Source organism: Rhineura floridana, chromosome 13 (assembly GCF_030035675.1).
Source record: "Rhineura floridana isolate rRhiFlo1 chromosome 13, rRhiFlo1.hap2, whole genome shotgun sequence".
Lineage (NCBI taxonomy): Eukaryota > Metazoa > Chordata > Lepidosauria > Squamata > Rhineuridae > Rhineura > Rhineura floridana.
The window spans coordinates 32,864,793-32,887,887 of record NC_084492.1 but is presented as its reverse complement, the minus strand read 5'-3'; the positions used below and the strand labels follow the sequence as shown (position 1 = coordinate 32,887,887).

General features: G+C 44.1%; 1 protein-coding gene across 1 annotated transcript; it reads right to left on the bottom strand.

The window, feature by feature from the left end:
• Positions 1 to 997: 997 nt before the first annotated feature.
• On the bottom strand, positions 998 to 21,141 carry IRX6 (iroquois homeobox 6). The gene is made up of 7 exons (XM_061594475.1): positions 21,043 to 21,141; positions 18,868 to 19,122; positions 16,258 to 16,373; positions 13,734 to 14,041; positions 11,293 to 11,904; positions 3,211 to 3,328; positions 998 to 1,638 (listed from the first exon to the last, which is right to left on the bottom strand). Exons 1-6 carry the CDS (start codon positions 21,085 to 21,087, stop codon positions 3,216 to 3,218), a joined length of 1,449 nt encoding a protein of 482 aa, XP_061450459.1. The 5' UTR covers positions 21,088 to 21,141; the 3' UTR covers positions 998 to 1,638; positions 3,211 to 3,215.
• Between the last annotated feature and the right edge of the window lie 1,954 nt (positions 21,142 to 23,095).

Genomic DNA, 23,095 nt, shown 5'->3' with positions numbered 1-23,095 from the left:
GGCTGCTCTGGTAACCTTGTGTCTGGGTTACTGTAATGCACTCTATATGGGGCTACCCTTACAGACATTCAGGAAACCAGCAAGTACAGACTGCTGACCTAGGGTGCCCCCTGGAGCACCCATTTTGTATGGTTTGCATACATTGTTACTGGCCCAATTTAAAATATTAATGCTGACATCCAAAGTCCTAAACAGCTTGGGACCCATGCAGCTGTTGGAGCACCTTTCCTTTTACCGGGCTCTGATATGGTTACATTTATGTGCCATTTTTCTTCCAGGGAGTTCAAGGCAATGTACATGGTCCCCCCACTGTACAGCTTATCCACACAATGACCCTCTGAGGTAAGTTATGCTGAGAAACTGTGAATGACCTGAAGTCACCCAGTGGGCTTCATGGCTGAGTGTGGGTTTGAACCCTGGCATTGCAGGCCCTGCACCCACACTAACCACTACACCACACTGTCTCCCTTGTTGTCCCATTGGGCACGGCTTGCTTTCTGGTGACATGAAATACAGCCAGCTCTAGTGGCACCCGGGCCACGGAATTTCCTGCTTCTAGAGGTGTGGAATAGTCTCTACATTGATAGGCTTCCAATCATAAGTTAAAAGACATCTGTTTGTTCATCCAGGCTTTTGGTGATACTGATCAGATTCTCCAAGGTTTTTGAATTTGGGGGGGTATTATTATATTTTTATCTGCTGTATTTTTATCTGGTTTAAATGGCTGTTTATTAGTAGTTTATATCTTAGTCTGCATTTTATTGATTTCTTTGTAAATCACCCTGGAGTTTATTTGGATGAAGGGTAGTTTACCGTTTGTTTGTTGCACTTCTAGATACATAAATGCACCCCACTTGGTATAACACACATACACTTCTACCTCTTCAAGGTCACACTTTTGCTTTGACAACGTTCATTTGTTTGGTTTTTAATTTGAGACTTTTAAAAATACTTTCCCATGAAATATTTGTACAAGGACAGAAAATAACAGGGCTGCATTTTTGCACTACTAAAGAATCCCCTTCAGAGTACAAGACAACATGGCTGACAAATACGTCCTTATTCAAAAAATAAATAAAAAGACAAAAGGGTTTTTTTAAGTGTCATTTTTGTTTTGATTTTGAAAGAATGGAGGACTAGGAGGATGAAAGGAAGCCCTCATATCCCATATAGGTTGTTGAGAAAGAAAGTTTGGTCAATCTTTCAGTAACAAAATTGATAGCTTGCATTTTACAGAAGACAATGGAGTCCACAGCAAAAGCTGAAGCCTCCCAGAAATCCAGAATGTTGAAACTTACTTGATATTGATAGGAGTCCAATTACATAATCTGGTAACAAAACCCAGTGTGTGGGATGTGTTCATATAATGTCCAAGTCCCTACAGCTGCTTTCCTAGTTAGGCTTGCACTGGTGTCCCTTGAGAGTTGTGCATATATAAGAATGTCTCTTCTCTTTCACTAGCATGAGAAGCTGTAGTTTCTGCAGTTCATGCTTTGAAGGGTGTGTGTGTGTGGGAGAGAGAAGGAGGGAGGGAGAGGGAGAGAGAGAATTTGCACTGGGAATGATGGGCACTTTCTTCTGAAAGCCTGCAAGTTCCAAACCATGTCAAGAAGTTTCACCATGTTTGACTTGATAAGCCTAAGAAAGAGAAAGGAGATCAACAAGTCACTTTGCAATGGGTGAAAGGGATACTTATTATTTATTCACTTTATTTCTTGCATGAGGTCCCAGGGCAGGTTACAACAACATAAACATGCCACAGTAAAATCAGGTAAAACAGCTGCAATCAGAGGAATAGGGTGAGTCCTAAAATACATGCATCTCAAGTGTCAAAGGCCAGGGTATGTGCAAGAAGGCTGTGGAAGCCAGCATCCTTACCACCACCAATCTTGCTTCATTTTGCTTGGAAGCGGGTAGGTGCCATACTGCTTGCAAACAAGACCTGGTGTCCTCTAGCCTGTTCTAGTAGAGGTAGACCCATTGCCACCCTGCTCTGTGCTCTCCTCAAGTGCTGTTGCGTGGCTTGAATGCAGAGGAGGCTGGTGTCTCCATGTCAGTGGAGCAGTGGAATCCACTCTTGAGTTTTAGTCAGAACTTTCAAGGAACTGCCCAAGGTGCTGAAACCTACTCCAGACTTTTAAAGAGCTATCCAAGGTGCTGAAACCCATTCCCAAAATAGATTCAGCACCTTGGATAGCTCCTTGAAAGTTCGGACTAAACGCTAATAATAATAATAATTATTATTATTAACGAGATGGATTAATCAACATGTTTATTTGGAGAAAAATTGATAGATATATTTCTTAAAGAATTGAAACCTCTCTTTGACTTTTTGTGGAAAGAATAAAGTAATGTTTATGAGATTTGATGATTAATTAAGATAACTACTGGAGGAAAGTGATCTTATAATATAATTTAAGAGACAGGATTGTTATATATTGTAGACCTATAACTGATTTGATCTGCGACAAATGGGAAGTCAACATTTTATTTTTTTGTTTAATCATTTTTGTTTTGTTTTGTTTTTTGTCTTTGAATGTTTTATGATTTTGTTTTGTATGTTTTATGAAAATTTGAATAAAAATTATTGTAAAAAAAAAAAAAAGAAAGTTCGGACTAAACGCCAGAGTGGATTCCACTACCCCTCTGAGATCGGAGCCACCAATGTTTGAATGCGTCCTTGAACTGTGATCATACCTCTTGCTCCGTGTGTGTGTGTGTGTGTGGGGGGGTAGAAACCTTTCCCCTTTGCATGGCTACCATGAACTCCAAGACTAAAAGTCACATCCATTTCTCCACCCCCATTTGCCTCTGGCCCCGCCCACCATTGGCATGCTCTCCCCAGAAGATTGCCCATGCAGAAATGAGGCTTTTGGTCTGAGAAATGCTCCCCTGCTGTAAAGTGTCATGCAGACAGAAGGCACTATAGTAATGAGAGTAACAATGCTAGAGGATTTATGTAACATGCATGCATGTGTCAGCCATGCTTTATTCTGTTGCTTTTTCATTAGAGGGGGAAAAAAAGGTAAGTGACACCTGTATTTATTTTTACAGTATTAGTGTTTTGGCCTTGGTGTAAGCGGATTCACGTCCTCTGAAGGCAAAGCATGCAATGAGTGGCAGATATGGTGCCTTTGGGTAATGTGGCAGCCCAGACAGAGGCCTTTTTCCATAGTCACATCTTACTGTATAAACGTTTCAGTCACTCACCTTTCTCACTGCTTCAGCACTGGCCTGAAAGCTGTTCTCAGTTTGTCTTTATGCTGACTGAGACAAACTTCACTCAGATCTAGGGATCCTTGAGTGGCTCTCAGGCTCCTTCCAAACCCTGTTAAACAAAGAAAACCATATTTTTTTTTACAAAAAAATGCCTTACTGGATCAGAGTCAGTAGGCAACTTCCCCCCCCCGCAACCCTCCCAGATTTTGACAGGAAAAGACTCAATAATAAATACCAGGTTCTGTTCACAGAAGGAGCCTTTATTGTGAGTAGGGAGAGGGGAGAACTTCAATGCCATTTGCACTTAAAGTCAAATCTATCAAATTTGCATGTTCCAAAACAATATGTGAAATGAAACACAGCCATCCTTCGAACATCACACTTATCCAAATTTGGTGATGTGGTTCTCCAACCAAACAATATTTACAAAAACTCAAATATTAGGAGATAGTGTGTGTATAAATGAATATATTAGTGGAAATAACATACTGTACAAAAATGCATTGTTAGGGGAAAGCACTTGCAAAAATGTGTACATTAGTCAAACCTCCATATTAAAAATGTGTGTGTTAGGAGAGGTTTGCACTAAAATGCTGGAGAACTTTCAGGAGGGTTTTTTAAAAAAAAGAAAATATTTGCAAATTGCTGCAGAAATGTGGAGAACCAAATTTAAGATTGGGAAAAATGAGAAACCGAGAGCTGAAATGGATGGATCCTTCCATCCCTTAATTGTGAGTAGAAGGAGCTTTGGTCCACTGGAGACATTTGCCAATGAAAGGATGGAGAGCTTGATGTCACTGGACTCCAACTCCTGTCATCCCTCACCATTGGCCAGGATGATGGGCACTGGAGTCCAACAATATTTGGAGGGACACAGATGCTCCCTACCCGTGTGCCAATGGATCCTGTACTCTTCCCCCAACCCTCCAGAGAAGATTTTCTGCTGGGCATTGGAAGCGACAACAGGATGGGGGAAAACTGCCTCCTTTATCCCCATCAATACCTTTTAAAGCATTTATGTATTTATTTATTTATTTATATCCTGCTTTCCTCCCAGCAGGAGCCCAAGGCAGCAATGTATCAAAGGTGCCACTCTTTTTTTTGGTAAGCAATACTCCAGTAATGAGATCTTTGAATCCACTTGATCCAGTTTGGGACCCAACCAAAGCAGTTCCTCTTATTTCAAACCTTATTTCAAGAAAGGGAAACCTGTGCCCTCCCCCCAGATGTTGCTGGCTTCCAACTCCCATCAGCTCCAGCTAGCATGGCCAGGGGTCAGAGATGATGGGGTTGTTGTCCAGCAATAACTGGAGAGTTCCCCATCTCTGTCTTTTTTTTTCCATCCCAAAGTTTCAACTCTGGTGCCATGAGAAACCTGCTATTGTACTGCAAGAGATTTAAAAATGGAAATAAAGATTTCTGTGAGCCTTTTCACAGAGGCTGCCCTGCCATGCCTCTGAATGATTCTGTATTCTAGCCTTGTTTCCTTCTGATCAGCCTCTGTGCATGGGGTGGTACTCGTGGATTCTACCACATCTCTACATTGTGTATCATCTCAGTTATCTCAGTTCAGATATACAGCCAACAGCTATCTAACCCCTCAGAGGAGGCTGGCCACTGTGCACCTGTATGAGTTACTGCTCTGAGCTCCCTTCCTTCCAATCAGGAGGAACATACCAAGGCAATACAGGCAGGGGCATACCAAATAAAAGAGGGCCATGTACATTACTCTGAAAGTGAGTCATTCTTGATCTTAACACACAACCCAAAATTGAACCTTGGGGATGTAAAATAAATTCACTGATTTTTAAAAAAGAAAACAATGCTGCAGCTACCAGAGATTTTGGAAAGCATTGTCAAAGTAGCTTTTTAAAAAAAAATTACTTGAAGAGAGGATTTGGAGAGACGTTTAGTAAGAATTAAAGCATTTGTTCCCCTCCATTTGCTAGAATCATTTTTAAAAACAATAAAAAGTGTGTGTATATACAGTTTCAAACAAAGGCACATACACACACAAAGCGTGACACAACAAGGCTAATCAAGCTACAGATTATATATTCAGATGATAAAATCAGAGAAGAATTTTCATATTGATTGACAGAGATTATCAGATTATGTATCATCAGTAGTGCAGTGGCAAATTCAGAAGTGCAGGGTTCCTTCATGATAGTCACACCACACACCCTCACAGCCACACCACCTTTCCCACTTTCCCTCATCTTTCTTGCTCTCAATGTCGTCTCCAAGTCCTCACTCCACTACAACAGATATCCCTAAGAGCCAATCAGCATGAAAGCAGGGTCTTCCCAGTGGCTGACTCACCTCCTTTCACTCTGATTGGCTCCAATCAGCATGAAAGGTCAAGAACTCAGTGGCTAACATGTTCCCCCTTCCATGCTGATTGGCTCATACATAGGGACCTAGCTGGGACCCTGCTCCCCAAAAATATTAAGGGTTCTATGACGCACACACCGAGAGCCAGTGTGGTGTAGTGGTTAAGGTGTTGGACTACGACCTGGGAGACCAGGGTTCGAATCCCCACACAGCCATGAAGCTCACTGGGTGACCTTGGGCCAGTCACTGCCTCTCAGCCTCAGAGGAAGGCAATGGTAAACCCCCTCTGAATGCCTCTTACCATGAAAAACCTATTCATAGGGTCACCATAAGTCAGAATCAACTTGAAGGCAGTCCATGACCCCCCATGACCACAGATGACTACAACCTTGTACATAATCAGAACTGCAGTGTTCTTCTTCATAGAACATAGCAAGGTATTAGTGGGTCTCTCCAATGTCTGGCAAGCACCTCATCCTCTTTCCAGCTGGGACTTCATCCAGTAACAGCTACTTATACAGAAAGGGTATCTATAACAGAACAGGACAATGGGAAAACTTCCATTCCTTGTTGGGTTTCCCCCATACACTCACTCAAATTCAAGGCTTAAGCCAGCTCCCTCCGTCTCACCCTATACTATCCTAACCACAGCATTAAAGGAATGTCCACACTACAAACTTCAGAAGGAAAAAGGGAAGCTAACTCTCATGGTGAACTCAGGTGGTAAGCGCCACCAGAAATGATTCAAGAAGTAGGAGCCGTCAGTGAGAAACAAAAGAAAAGTGATCGCTTGTTTGGGGGGATCCTTTTTAATTGGCAAAACCTCAATAAAACAGCTTCATGAGGATGGAGCATGCTTAATCCCTACAGAATTGTGTATTTTTTGGGGGGGATACTGGGATAGTGGCTAGGGACGGAAAGATCTGTCAACTTTGTTTCTCATTTTTCCAATCAGTTCTCCACATTTCTGCAGCAATTTGCTTTTTTTAAAAAAATCCACATAAACATTTAACATGAATAGAGTGTGAATTTCTCCTAATACACACATTTTTGTAGACAGTTTGGACTAATGCACACATTTCTGCAAACCATGATATAATGCATTTTTGTTGGTTATTTTATTTATTTATTTACAATAAATAAACAAACAAAATTTTCACTACTATAGTCATTTTTATGCACACTTTCTCCTACCGTAGCATTTTTGTAAACATTGGTTGTAGACTTGCATTGCCAAATTCAGATAAGCGCAAAATTCTGAAGATGGTTGTGCTTTGGCTCACATATTGTTTCAGAAAGTGTGACTTTGAATTTCAAGCCGAATCTATCAAACTGAATTGAATTTCTCCTCCATCCTAAGTGGTGGTAGTGGAGGACCAAATATCCTGCTTCAGCCCTGTACAAGTCATAGTATAAGAAGGAAAGCATAATACAATGTAGGAAAGCATAGTATAATGAAGGAAAGAGGAGCTCTCCTAATAGAAGCTGAGGATAGATTGAAACTTTGTATTGTTTGTCCTATTATTGGCATCTCTAAAGCTTGCTTTCCTAAGAGCATTCATTTGCAGTACTTCGGATCCTAGCTTTTTATTCATCACCCTTTTATGAGTGTGCTTGCTCCACATATACTCCTATTATATATGTCACCAGAACAACCATCTGCTACCTTGTCATACTGTAAAGATGTCACATGGTTTTACATAAATGCAGGATTTTTTTTTTTAAAAAAGAAAACCTCACATTTATTATGTTCTGGATAATAAACTGAATGTTAGCAATTTCATGATATTCTGCATTCAACATCATTTGAGCAGGCAGAACATAATGAATTTGGGAATGAGCACAGAAATATGACCTTTGGGGTCAAGGTGTTGAAGATATCTATTGAGGACTTCTACAAGTTGTTGGATGTCCTCATTTGTCAATTGGTTAAGGAGGATCCTCACAAGACAAAAGAGAAAATCCAGCTACTTTAAAAGACCTCATTAGATAATGTCCAAACCTTAATCCCAAGTTCCATATCCATAGGGTTCTGGGAATTATGATAGCAATATATGTTTTAAGACACAGAAATGGTGGCATTTCATCCATGGAACAATGAGGTTTTGATAGATTTAGCTCATATCCACACCATGTATTCAAAGTACTTTTATACCACTTTAAGAATCATGGCCTGCCCCCAAAGAATCTTGGGAACTGTAGTTTGTGCTTACCTCGCAGACCAACTATTCCCAGCACCCTTAACAAACAACAGTTCCCAGGAATTGTCCATGACTGGCCCGGGCACCTCAGTGAACACAAAACTTGAGAGTACAGCATCCCTGACTCTCTGTTTAACAGACGTATCCAGTGAGCAGAGCCCTCTACCTCCCAAGACTGGTCCACTGTCAAGTGACATTAGGAACATATGAATCTGTCTTATCCTGAGTTAGACCAAGGGTCTACCTGGCTCAGTATTAAATACATTGACTGGCAACTGCTCTTCAGGGGTCCAGGCAGGGGTCTCTCCCAGCCCTACCTGGAGATGCCAAGGACTGATCCTTCTGCATGCAAACCAGATGCTCAGCCGCTGATCTATAGCCCTACCCCTAGTAAGAAATATCTTCACATTTAGCCAAAATATGCTTTCATTATTATGCCTGTCCATTAATTCTAGACCTACCCTCTGGAGCAACAGAGAGCAAGTGCACTCCATCTTCTTCATGATGGCCACTTAAGATATGTTCAGGAAAAAAAGATGGAGTAACTTCCCTATGAGGAAAGGTTGCAGCATTGGGGGCTTTTTTGTTTAGAGAAAAGGTGAATCAGAGACAACATGATAGAAACATATAAAATCATGCATGGCATGGAAAAAGTAGATAGAATTTTTTTTCTCCCTCTCTCATAAAGCTAGAACTCGTGGGCATTCAGTGCAGCTGAATCTTGGAAGATTCAGGACAGACAAAACAAAGCACTTCTTCACACAGCACATAGTTCAACTATGGAATTCGCTCCCACAGGAAGCAGTGATGGCCACCAACCTGGGTAACTTTAAAAGAGGATCAGACAAATTCATGGAGGATCAGGCTATCAATGGCTACTAGCCATGATGGCTGTGCTCTGCCACCATAGTCACATGTGGTATTCTTCTGAAAACTAGTTGCCACAGGAGGGGAGAGTATTCTTGCACTCAGATCCTGCTGTGGGCTTCCCATGGACATCCGGGTGGCCACTGTAAGAACACGATGTTGGACTAGATGGGCCACTGGCCTGATCCAGCAGGTTGTTCTTATGAAAACAGCTATCATGTCTCCTCTTAACCTCCTCTTTTCTAGGCTAGACATACCCAACTGTTTCAAACTGTCCATCATGAAACAAATAAATATGTTACCTTTCTAAACACATTCTGTAACTCTATTACATTCATTGGGGTGGTCTCTGGGGATGAGGGAGCACTTTGGCACCATGGTGTGTCTTTCTGTAATGTATTTCCTGCAAATACAGCCTTGGTTAATTGCTTTTGATGTGCCCATCTTGAATTAAGGGCATTTTCCTCTTTGCAACTGATGCTTGGAATGCCTTTCAACCTAGATTATGACACTCACCATAACAACTTAGACATTGTAAACCTAAACGTTCTGGCACTACAGCAACATCTGGGGGAAAGAATTCTGTGGGCAGGGCAAATGACACCATTTTGTTCTTGATCAGCCATCACATATCCTCAAGGGACCCAATAATATTTCCATGGGAGGGGATCATTCCATTTGGCCAGCCCATCTAGTTTCTCCATCCACAGTAGCACAGCTATAAGCTGTGGTGAAACAGCACCAACATTAACATGGTGATGTATGAACTGGACCATTTGTGAACACTGTTAATGCAAAGTTGAAAGCAGAGGTGAGCTGTTTTTCATGCAAATGTAGAACTCTAGTCAATGAAAGTTTTCTTTTTCTTACAAAGGCATAAGATGAAAAACCAGTTTTAAGTGTCCCTTGCAAACATAGTCTAAATTCACTAGACGTTTAGGTTGCAGTCCTACTTATGCTTATCAGGAAGAAAGACTCATGGAAGTCAGCAGGGCTAACTTTTGAGTAGCCATGTACAGGCTTGTGCAGGCAAATACACCTTAACACCACAAGGATATTTAGCAAAGATCAGAAGAAACAAGAAGCAACCTTTAAAATTAAATTAAAAGGAGGCACATTTCTTTGAGCGCTCATCTTGGCCTTGGGCAGCGCTTGATTCAATCTGAGGCTCTCATCTATTTTAACTTCAGAAGCCAGATTTACAATGCATTCCCATGTACCTCAGAGAAGCAAGTTCCACTATGCTCAGTAGGGCTTATCCCCAAGTAATGATGCAAAGAATTGCAGACTTGGCAGGTCCTACATAGTGGAGGCTGGTGGCTCCAGTATCAGTGAGGTAATGGAATCTTCCCCAGGTTTTAGTCTGAACTTTCAAGGAACTATCCAAGGTCCAAGTGAGCACATTGGACAGCTCCTTGAAAGTTCAGACTAAAACCAAGAGTGGGTTCACTGTCCCACTGACCTCAGAGACACCAGCTTCCACTGGTCCTATCCAATATATAATTTGAGGTGAAAAGAATTTAAGGAAGGGAGAATTCTCACATGCAGATTTACAATCTGCTTTTTAAAAAAATGAATAAAGATAGTTCTGATTTACATGGGGAGGGGAGCAGCATTCACAATTGCTGCTGATGCATTAAGGCATTTTAGTGAGATATTAACTTTGCTATTCCAGTGCTTATTCTTCAGGTTTTTAAGCTAGCATGAACGTTCCAGATCCAAATTTCTAATTCCTTCAAAAATTCATTTCAAATCAAATCTGAATCTTCTCAACTAGCATAGCTCATGGAAATCTGGTGCTTCCCCCTGCACCTGCAGACTGGATTGGAAATGAAAACAGTCCTCTGAGCATGTACAGGGGTCTGTCTTCATCATTCAGCCACAACCAGACTATATGCTAATCTTTAACATATTGTTATCTTCCTAGACTTATGTCTGAGGTTTTTTGTTTGTTTGTTTTGGTAGTATTTTAAATGACTGGTGAACTTTTTGCAAATTTACTTTCCCTTGGAATATTGTGGTGTCTTCTATATGCTCTATCACATGGCAAGATCCTCACAGTTCACCATAACTTCACAATTCTTTGCAAAATTGGTGGATTCAAGTGGCCATTTTGAAGTGGCAAAGGCTCCAGAATTTAATTCTGATTTTTTTCTTTTCTTGTTTCCTCCTTTCTTTTGCTTCAGTTTTTGACATATTCACTTAACTGTCTGAATGTTCTGATACATCCAGGCATTTCACTTGGCTCTACCCACACCTCAATCATTTTCTGAGAGGTAACCAGGCACCATTTTGCTCAACACATGGTCTCATTTCAGGGCAATCTCACAACTGGGTCACACATACACACAAAGACAACGAAGGTCCTGAATCACTTTGCCACCTCAAAATGGTTGTGTGAATCCACCATCTTATCAAAGATTTCCCAGAATGTGAGTTATGCTCACCCATATATTGGATAATGCAGAAGAAAAGAACAGAGTTCTTTCCCCAAAACTGAGGGGAGAAAGTTGGAATCCAATAACTATATTAAAAATGGTTGGGATTTAAGTGGTCCTGGACCTAGGCAGCCATGCCAGAGAGTCTGACACCACATGAACTTCATTTTTATTAAACCCAAGCACTGCTTCTGGTTATGGAAAGAAGGGGGAAATCTCAAGAAGGTAGCTACCTTCAGCTCCCGCTGAATACTGACAAGTCTCACCCAGCATGGGATAGGAGGCATAGTTTAAAGAGATGGACTGCAGGTTGAAGGTTGAATTCTTAAAGATCTTGGTTGGCTGCACCAAATCTTCTAAGGTCTTCTCATGAATGGGCTGTGTTCTCATGAGATTGCCCAATGGCTTCCCTTCACTGCATTGTCCACCAGCTTCAGGTGGCCTTCCCCTGAGCACCAAACAGTCAGGTCTCTCTGTTCTTTGAGCAAGATCAGTTGTGGACTCCACAATCACATTGGCCCCTGCTGTGTGAGCTAAAGACCAGATCCTGGGCTTCTCAGGGGCTTCATAGGATTGTCCTTGAGTTCCAAGGCTGCCAACTAAGGTGGCTCCCTTGTGGCCAAGAAAGTCCCCTGTAACTGCCGAGTCATTTTTGGCCCAGGGGAAGGCATGGAAGTGGCTGGGTGAACTCAAGGTGCAGTTGCTTTTCTCAGTCTCGGCCAAGGAGCTGCCCTCTTGGTGCAGGTGCTTTGGCTCAACTTCTAGATGGATTTCTGTCTCCTCATTGTCCAAGTCCTCCAGATCACTCAGCCGTAGTTCCTTTTCTTCTTTGCATCTTTTGGGATCTGCATTGCAGGATGAAACCAGGAGGAAATGATATGTGTTCAAACAAGAAGGTTAAGTAACTGCAATGGAAACCGGCCTCATGCAAAAATGCAAACAGTGAAAAACTGGACTTTTGGTGTTTAATCCAATGTAGCACTAAGCTAAAGTCACTTAGTGGTATACTTGTTCCACTGGGGGAATGTTTTACAGCAGCAGAACATTGCTATGCAAGAGGATGCATCAGCAGATTGCTGTAACTTGGTTGTACAACAGACTGTGCAATCTGTTGTGCAAAGGGGTTCTGCTAGGGCAAAGATTGTAGAATGGTTAGGGTGGTCATAGGATGGAATGGGGAGGGACAGGATTCTTAGGTTCTTGGGTCCAAGAATGGACCAAAAGTGGCTCTAAGCCCTGTCCTCTAACCTAAGAGGGGGCTGAGAATCCTCTGAGAGTTGTCATCTTGTGGAGATCTTCATCATAATCAATCAGCCTTCCCTAAGTATTCAAAGCATCTCACATACATTATCCTCACAATAACTCTTTATGGCAGACCAGTGTTGTTATCTCCCATTTACACCCCATGATAGTTGAGAACAGAACTTCCACATTCAGACTAGCTCAAGTTACCAAATGCCAGGGACAAAAAAAAAATCCCTTCAGATCTAATCTTGAATTAAATTTTAGGGCATGGGGACATTCACAGAACACACACATGCATGTGTGTGTGGGTATGTGTGTGTGTGTGTGCTTCACATTGCATAACATTATTTTATGGAACTCACTGCTACAGGGATATGTTGATGGGCTTAACCTTAGATGGCTTGTAAAATGGTTTAGAATAAATTAATAAAGGACGACTGTTCTATTACGATGGCTAGATGGAACCTCCATAGTCAGTGTACCACTGAACACAGTAACTGAGGAGGTGAGGTGCTGTGGACTTGCTGGAGCCATTTGGTTGACCACTGTGGGGTACAGAATGCTGGTGTTGATTAGGAATGGAAAGATCTGCCAATTTTGGTTCTCCTTTTCTCATTTGTCCAATCTTAAATTCAGTTCTCCACATTTCTACATCTATTTTTTTTTTAAAAAGTGTCATGAAAATTCTCCAGCATACAAATTTCTTCTAATAAGCACATTTTGTATGCAGTTTTTATAAATACACACATTTCTGCAAGCCATTTTTCATCATATGATGCATTTTTGCATGTTATTTTCACTCATATATTCATTTGTATGCACACTTTCCTGTAATATATGCATTTTTGTAAACATTGGATAGTTGGCGAACTACATTGCAAAATTAGTAAGTGCAAATTTTGAAAGATTGCTATGTTTCGGTTCCCATATTATTTCAGAAAGTGTGGATTTGATAGATTTGTCTTCAGATGCAAACTGAATTGAAATTCTCACCCATCCTTAGTCTTGGTAAACCTTTGATGTGAACCAGGAAGGCATCAAAACTGAATGAAGAAGGAGACTTACTAGGTCAGATCAAAGATCCGTCTCAGAGGTGGGGAACATCCATGTCCCTAAGATGTTGCTGGACTACAACTGCCATCATCCTTGACCATTGACCATGCTGGCTGTGGCTGATGGGAGTTGGAGTCCAACAACATGTTCCCCTCCCCTGGTCGATCAAGACCAGCATTTTACATTCCACGGTGGTCCACCAGGAGATACTTAATACTATTTACTTATTTCTTACATTTATTTCTTATATTTACATCCCAGTTTTCCTCAAGGAACTCAAGGCATTGTACATAATCCTCCCCCATTATAACTTCACAACAGCCCTGTGGGGTAGGTTAGACTGCAAGTCTCCCATTGAGTGCCTTTCCAATCCTACCTTTGCCTTCATTCTCACTGCCACAATCTTCCCTATTCCTTCTGCAATCCTCTCGCCGTTCTTCTCCTGCTTTGTTTTTTGGAGACCAGGTCATCTTGTTCTCTTTCTTGAGCCTCCTCCTAGCATTGGCAAACCAGGTGGAGACCTGGGTGAGGGTCATCTTGGTGATGATTGCCAGCATGATCTTCTCTCCTTTGGTAGGGTATGGGTTTTTCCGGTGCTCATACAGCCACGTCTTCAAAGTGCTTGTGGTCTCTCGGGTGGCATTCTTGCGTCTCGCTGAACTGCTGAAATCCACTGCTCCATACCTGGTAGGGAGATACAGATGAACTGAGCAAGATTTTCTGAGCAATGGAGCTGCAAAGGCTACTTTCCAGTATCAAAATGGAACTGCAGAGGCTACTTTTCAGTGTCAAAACAAACAGAAATTGTGTGTTACTGGGAAAGGATTCCCAGAACAACAGACAGATTGGCCAATGAGAAGATTACTATAGCCCATTCCTAGACATGTTTACCATTCTAGGCATGTTTGTGATCCTAGGCATGTTTCCTCATTTACCCTTACCTGGCTTACTCCCCAGTAAGAGAGTTCAGCTAGGATCTTGACACGCTTACAGAGCAGCATGCTCTATTGAACTCAAGAGGACTGAGTAGACATGCATAGGATGCACTGTAAGACCTGTTACCATTAGTAGAGATGAAGAGCTTGCCTTTTATTGGATTTACTTTAAATACTCTAGTCTTACTCGCTTTTCTTTTGAGTGGGTGGGGGACAGTTCTTCCCTCTAACTCCATATGTAAAGCAAACACACAAATGAGTGTGAAGTAAATGTTGCTTCCTCTCCAGATTCCTACTGACAGTGCAATCTTGTGCATGTTCACTCAGAAGTAAACCCCTCTAAGTTCAGTAGGACTTACACCCTAGTAAGCAGTGAGTTTAGGACTGCAACCTAAGAACAACCACACACACACCACCCATAACAGCTACATCACAGGCAATCAGCAGGTCATACCTCCCCCTATCGTTGTTTCTCCATGCTGGGGGAAAACTTTATTAGTTAAAGACAGAGGAACTCTGCTCGTAGAAGGTGGGAGACTGGGAGAAGGAAGAGTTACAGCAGGGATGGGGGACTGTGTCGGACTCCCAATGCTCTTTGACCAGCTCCCATCATCTCTAACTATTGGCAATGCTGGTTGGGACTGATGGGAGTTGGAATCCAACAATATTTGGAGGGCTGTAGGTTCTCCGCCTTTTAAATACAAAGATTTGGACAGGAAATGTTAAATTGTATGATAATACCAGTGACAATGATGATAATAAAATGGATCTTGGCACTGGCCTCTCTCCTTTTCCAGGTAGATGCTGCTAGCCCAGAGCATCAGATGAAAGACTGTTGAGCCAGGGTTTCCCTCACTATGGTTGCATGAAGACTAAGGCCGTGGGCACACTGGTCACTTCAAAAAGCAGTGAGAATGGTGTTTCTGGATTGCTTTGAAGCGACTCTGCTCTTGGCTGGGCTCACCCCCCCTTCCCCACTGCTGACTTCAGACTTTTCAGGACTGCCCACAGCAAAGTGTTGGGCCAATCACCATCTCTGACTAAGCCTGGAGCAAAGTGTTTCCATTGGCCACACCTGGAAGGCAAATAGGTTGATCTAGCAATCAGTTGTGAAACTTCCCTGAAGCTGATTTAAAAAACAACAACAGTTGAGCTGATCCAACCAACCAGGGTCCCCAAAAGGGACGAGTTTGACTAGCATAGTATGCCCCCATTTTCAGAAAAGAGAGGTGGAGATGTACTGAAACCTGCACAACAGTAAGTGTGTCTCTAGCCTTACAGAAGCCTTTCTTAAAAGAACACAACCCCCCCTTCTGTTTTAAATTGTGTTTTAAGAATGCTTCAGGGTTCCCCCTTAATTGATTTGCTGTACTTTATTTAAAAACAACAACACTGTATTGTATTGTATTGTTGCATTTTTACTCATATATAAATATAAACTTGTGAGTCCCCCAGAACATTTCTGTTATGGGGCTGCTATATAAGTGTAGGAAATAAACACGTGCGCACAGGATTACCACCTTACTGGGAAAGACCACAACTCAGTGACAGAGCATGGACTTTGCATGCAGGAAGTCGCAGGTTCAATCCCTGCTAGAACTGGGAATGCTCCCTGTTTGAAACCCCAGAGAGCCGCTGCCAGTCAGGGTAGACAGTACTGAGCCGGACAGACCAATGGCCTGACTCAGTCTAAGGCAGCTTCCTAGGTACTGGGGCTTCCCCCCGGGGTTGCATGGAGCTCTTCAGTGCTTTGCAAAGCGCACCCAAAATTGCAGTCGCCACTGCCAGCGTGCCTATTAGTTCGTTGGCGTCTGCAGGGGAATCCTACGATTCCTAATGGCTGTTCACCAGATCGCGGAGGAGGAGGTGGAGGGGATGACTGAGGTTTGCTGCTGCTGCTGTAACTCCCAATTGTCATGGACAGATCTAAACAACTTCCACTCCGATGATCAAAGCGCTTGTTACCTGTCGTATTGGTACTGCCCAAAGGAATGCTCGTAGGTGTAGTAGGCGGTGGCGGTGGGTTGTGCAATCCCCGCATGCAAAGTGGAGGAGCCGTCCTTGATGTCGTACTGGGAGTTCTAGAAAACAGATCAGAAAGCCTTCGTCAAGATCGGAAGACTGCCCCTCCCTTCCCTCCCTGTCTTGTCCTTCTAGTACAGTGGTTCTTAACCTTTTCCACTGCAAGCACCCCTTGGATTTCCAAAATATGCTCTCTCACTCCCTGAAAAAATACCGTTCATTTTTTATTTTTATTTTATTTTAATGTGTGTTTTAGCCTAACTTAGCTAAGATAAATGACAGTTTTCCAAAATCTTTGGTTGGGCCTTGCATCCCTAGAAAAAGTGTCTTGCAACCCCGGGGGTGCGTGCATCCCAGGTTAAGAACCACTGTTCTAGTAAAACCCGTTTGGGAGAGATGAGTTGTCTCCCATCTATGTGAAATAGCGTGTGTTACTGCGGGTTCCTGTTGGACTAATAGGGTTTGAAGCTGCAATCCTATGCACGCTTACCTGGAAGTATATCCCACCTGAATTTAGTGGGGTTTACATTGGATTCATTAATCCAGACTAGCTACGTGTTAGACTAATGGGGGTTTAGACTGCCATTCCACGCACACTTACCTGGGAGTAAGTCCCAACTGAATTTAATGGGATTTACTTTGGGATAAGTACACACAAGACGGTATTGTGCTGAGTCCTAAACTCACTGTTTCTCCTCTTTTGAATTGAAGCCAGGGTCAGCTCACAGCGTTGCTTTTATCGGACTGCACGCACACACACACACATACACACACATCCCACGGTAGGTTCAGCACCAGGGTGCTATCCTAAAGCTGCAATACTAAACACCCTTACTGAGAGGTAAGCTCCACTGAACACAACAGGACTTGCTTTGGAATAAATGGGCATTGAGTCGCATTGTTAAAATCCTAATGGTTTTAAGTCAGATATGTTCCTGCCTCATCTTGTTGCTTTGAACTACAACTCCAAATTTTGTTCTGTTTGGAGGTTAGGGGAGGGTGGTCGTCTAGAAAGCTGGGATAGGTGGGGGGACTTTTTAATGCACTGATAGTATATATCAAGTTTCTGAACCATGCTGGTTCTATAAAACAGCCTTAGGATGCAATTCTGAACATGCTTGCCTGGGAGTAAACTCCATTAAACTTACTAGGAGTTACTTTTGAGTCAGCAATAGGATTAGTCCATAGATATATACTACATATAGAATCATAGAACAGTAAAGTTGGAAGGGGTCTGTAAGGCCATTGAATCCAACCCCCTGCTCAATGCAGGTATCCAAATTGAATCATACCCAACAGGTTGCTGTCCAGCTGCCTCTTGAATGCCTCCAGTGTTGGAGAGCCCACCATCTCCTTAGGTCATGGGCTCCATTGTCATACTGCTCTAACAACTGGAAGGTTTTTTCTGATGTTCAGTCGAAATCTGTCTTCCTGTAATTTAAGCCCATTATTCCATCTCCTGCACTCTGGGACGACTGAGAAGAAATTGTGGCTCTCCTCTGTGTGGCAACCTTTCAAGTACTTGAAGAGTGTTATTGTATCTCCCCTCAGTCTTCTCTTCTCAAGGCTAAACATTCCCAGTTCTTTCAGTCTCTCCTAGTAGGGCTTTTCTCCAGTCCTCTGATCATCCTTGTTTCCCTCCACATTTGTTGTTTATTCATCTTTTACCTTTTCATTCTTCACTTTTAGCCCTCCTCACTGACCAGGTGTAGGTTATTGTAAGCTACTCCAGGGCAGGGACCTTTTGGGGGTATGTTCCAGGATGTACACAGATGGCCATCTACCATTTTTAAAAACCTCTTCTAAACACCATAATACAATTATTTTTTGAAAGAGATCTCAGCTTTCAATGAACTTACAATTGAAAACTGGTGGAGGAAAAAGGGAGAAGCATCAAGGGAAGAGGTCCTTTCTCAAAGTATGGCCATTGCTCTTGTGGGATTTTTGGACCCAAATTTGTACTCAAGCCCTGAGTCATCCTGTGCATCCTATGCGTGCTTACTTAGCTTGTGTAGGCATCCCAGTTAAATCTGTGGAGCACACTCCAAGGTAAAGATGGATAGGGATCCCTCCTGCAAATTCTGTGCAGATTTACTCAGAAGAGAATTCTGCTGAGTTTAGCAGGCCATTTCCCTAAGCACTGCAGAAAGGACCCCAAACCAGTTGTGTTCAACGGGGCCTACTCCTACACTAGAATGCATTGGATTACACTCTCAGTGCCAAACAGGTCAAACCCAACAAGTCAATTCAGAAGTAAATCGATTTCAAGGGGACCTTTTTACACTCCCAGGGAACTGTGCTCAAGATTGTAGGTACTCAAGAGGAAATACACCACAAGGAATAGGGCAGAATTTTACTTTCTGAACAAGCATGCACAGTCTTGAATTATACATTCCCTTGGAACCCCTCTCTCCGCCGCCGCCCTCCCTGGTTGCAAAGTTGCTAATAGGACTGAGTGCGCGCTAGGGGCTAGCACCTCCTTTTCCTTTCAGGTTTCGTGGCGCTCTGAAGCCACACGGGAGCCGAAGGCCTAGCGCTCGCTCGCGCACTCACCAACGTGGTGTACAAAGTGGACGGATCCGCGCCGTAAGGGAGGTAATTGGCGTAACTTTGGCCGGCCGCGGCGTAAGGCGACCCGTACATCCCCAGCGCCGCATTGAGATCCGTTCTAGAGCCAGCCAGCAGCCTGTTCTCGTAGGAGGGGCAGCAGAGGGTCGCCGTTTGAGAGGAAGATCCCGAGTGAACATCGGACACGGATCTGGCCCCGGAGTCACAGCAAGTCGTGCTAGAGGTGGCTGACACGAAAATCTGGTTTAAAAGGAGGGGGGGGGGAGAGAGAGAAAATCAAGAGAGGATTATATGTTCATCGCAAAAAGCATTTCTGATGCGCGTGCGTGTGTTTGGTGGATCGAGCCCTGTAACTTCCTTCCGAGTAAACACGCTTAGGATCCAGCTAGCAAAAGGAGCGGTTGGGGCGCCAGGAGGAGAAAAAGGACTCCCAAAGCGGAGAGCAAACGCCGAGGACTAGCCAGGGAAGCCTTAAAGCAAAACAAGCACAAATAGATTTTTTCCCCTTAAAGTCCATCACAAATCTTAGAGGGCGGGGGAGGTGCACCATCGTGGCAACGCGAATGACAATCTTAAAACCTCCACTCCCACCCCAAATTATCAGGGAAGAATGCAGGGGAGGGGAGGGGCGTGGGGGAACTGTGTGGGTGCAATACTGCGTGAGAGTCTTCCTGCTGGGATTAGGGAGGTGAGCTGGGATTAGGCACACGGGAAGTGTGAAAAGTCACATTGAAACACATGCCAGCAGAAGTGCAAATCAAGCGGAAGTGGCAGGAGCACATGAAGGAGCATGGGATATCAGGCAATTAAAAGACCCAATAGGTCTGAAATAAGTCCCCCCCCTGTTTTAAGGAAAACAGAATTCAGGAGAGAGATTGGGTGGCTGTGATCTCAGGTGTATAAATATCCTCAACGGGGAAGGGGCCGTAGCTCAGTGGTAGAGCCTCTGCTTTGCATGCAGAAGGTCCCAGGTTCAATCCCCGGCATCTCCAGGTAGGGCTGGGAGAGACCCCTACCTGAAAGCCTCAGGAAGCCTCTGCCAATCCGTGTGGGTAATGCCGAGCTAGATGGACCCACGGTCTGAAGCAGATTTTTAAACTGTGGGTCAAGGTTCTAGAGCAGTATATTCAAGACTTTTGCATATCGTTTCCATGGTACCATATGATATTATATAGGCTTATGGCGGTATATAAATTAAATAAAATAAATAAATAAATAAATAAATGATGTTGTACTGACTGTATGCGCCGCTGTCCTTTCTCCCGCTCACACGCACAACCCCAGTGTCTAATCCCTGGCTGTCAGGGAAAGGAAATCAATCAGTGGAATAAAACAGACTCCAGTGGATTAAATCGCCCCTGAAGCCCAAATCTGATCTGGGCTGAGAAAGCACGCCTACTCGTAAGAAACCGTCCCGTTTCAAACTGGGACCGATCCCCAAATCAAGTGTGCCTAGGAAGGCAACTGCAGATCACATTTTTTCCAGTGCCTCCGGAAATTCCACTGGAAGAGATGGGACTTCACTCCGGAGTCAGTCGCTTCGGTCTTCTTGGCAAAACTTCATTTCGAAGTTATATTCTCAGCCAAAGAACCCTAGGGCAAGTTTGGGGCGGGCGAGCACCCCCAAACGGAGCTATTTCCCCCATAAATCCCCTTACCCCCCAAGCGACACGCACATGTCCCCTTCCCTGGGAAATCAATATCAGATTTTCTGAGGGGTTGAACTTCAGGAATTCTCGCTCACACTTGCTTCCACTGAAATCTGAACAAGTTGTCCTGGGAGGTGTGGGGAGTGGGGAGAGGGTTGGGGGAGAGAAACAAGCAAACTCTGCCTGCAATCCTCTGCATCCTTCTTTAGGAGTGACTCCCACTGAAATACACCCTGTCTGACTCCTGAGTAAACAACGGGTAGGATCCGGCTGCCGCTTCATCATATCTCCCATTCATTCACATACACACAGACATCCATCGCACTGAGATCATATTGGAGGGCGGGGGGCCACAGCATCTCCTCCAGGTAGTCATGTTAAACAAGCCAGTAAAAAAAAAATGTTTACAGCTCAATAAGAGAAAAAAGAAGCTTTTTAACTGTCCGGCACTCCATAGACCTGGTTCCTCCCACCCCACCCCCACCCCAAAGTAATAGGTGTTTGGACTTACCTGGGAAGATGTGTTGTAAGGGTATCCGAGCTGCGAAAAAGACATTGTCGCTCTCCACTTTGGGTTGGGATGGTGGGTTGGTGAGGTGTTTGGGGGCTTTTTTTTTTGGAACAGGGGCTTGGCTGACCCCCTTTCTCCTCCCTCCCCAATTTCTTCGCCACTGAGTCCCCCCCCCTCCGGATCCACCTTTTCACACCCCCATCTCCACCTTGCTTCTCGATGGCGATCAATTATGAGGAGGGTGGATATTGATTATTCTTATTTCTCCGCTTCGCCCCCCTCCCCCCCTCTCCACACGCGTCAATTATAAATGATGGCAAGCGGGCATCAGCGGAAAGGAGGCTGGCAGCCGCCGCCGCCGCCCCCCCCCCTCAACCTCATCTTGATGCTTCTTGGAAAGCGGGAGAGGGGAGGGAGAGGGGATGAGCGGGGAAGATATCGATAATATATAGATGCGGAAGACAGATAGACTCGGCGGAGGGGGAAACAGCGCGGCAGAAGACTGATTTCGTTAGAGGGGAGGGGGGAGGGGGAGGAGGAGGGAAAGAAATTGGTGATGATGGTGGAGGGGTGCGCGGAGTTCAGGAGACGTCAAGGCTAGCGAGCTGGAGAGTAGGTGCCTTTCATTGGGTTTGGCTTTGGCTTTCGGGTCCTTTCGCGCACGGCTCCCGAGCAGAGAGCGCCAAGTGACGTCAGAAGCAATCCCGAAATCTTGGGGCCAATCGGGATCCTTGCTCTAGAGATCTTAAAATGCGCCCTGCACTTGTTTCACGATGAGGATGCTATCTATCTATCTATCTATCTATCTATCTATCTATCTATCTATCTATCTATCTATCTATCTATCTATCTATCTATCTATCTATCTATCTATCGTCCTACCTCTGAGCACGTCAAAAAGGCAGAGACCTGACCATGCTATTCGGTTGGTCTCCTTTTGGGGGGGAGGGGTGAGATGCAGCGGTAAATTCGGAAGTGCAGGCACCCTTCAGGCCACGCCCCCAGCCGCGCCTCTTTTTGCCTATGCAACAAAAATGTATTGCTGGCCAAGGCACTGGATAACGGAAGCTCTTTTAGAATGAGCCAGGCCCTTGGTTCATAGAGCTCCATATTGTCTACACTGACTGGCAGCGGCCCTCCAAGGGTTTCAGGCAGGGAAGATCCCAAACCAGCCTTACCAGGATATGTCATTGGGGAAGGGACTTGGGGCCTTCTGCATGCAAAGCAGATGGTCTATCCCTAACTTCCATCATGATTTCAATATCAAGTCAGATAATAGTAGTAGTAATTTTCTTTCTCTTCCCCGCCCCTACAGTCACTCCCGCTTGCATTGTCCAGACTGACGTGGAGTTCTGGTGGACTCAAAAGCTTGCTCATTATTTTTCGTGTTGGAAATGGGCTTCCGGGATTTTTTCAAACCAGAAGCAACAGCTGAAACTCTAAGACGCGCATGCTCAGGGCTCCTGGCTCCTTTTTGGCGTAAGTTCACTGCTTCGTTTATCTGGTAGATTTCTTCCTGAGAAAAACTTTATTTTTTATTTGGGCGTGAAGAAATTGGGTATATCGCGGCAGCAACGGACATCAGATCCCTGCAGTGAAATAAAAGAGGCGCCTTCCTTTCCTGCTCCACTACATCGCGGGAGATGGGGTTAAATCCCCCGCCAGAAATAACTAGCTGTTGCAGCTGTCCTCACTTCCCCTCTCTTTTCATCCATTCGAAAACTGGACTGGGAAAAACAAAGCGAAGGGCTGGATTAACATTTACCCTCCTGCGCTGCACCCTCATCGCCACCACCACGAAGACGACAATTCTCCCGTCACCCCATCCCTTAGGGGGCTCCACTATCCCCACTCCCATTCACCCGACAGGGACAAGTTGTCCACAACCCGTTGAGTCCAATGGGGCTTAGTCTCAATCCTGGGCCTGTTTACCTGAAAGTCAGCCCCATTGCGTTAAATGGGACTTACTCTCGGGTAAGTCAGTACAAGGTTGCAATCTGAATCTCTCTCTCTTATTACTTTTTTATTTTTACATGTATATCCCACCTTTCCT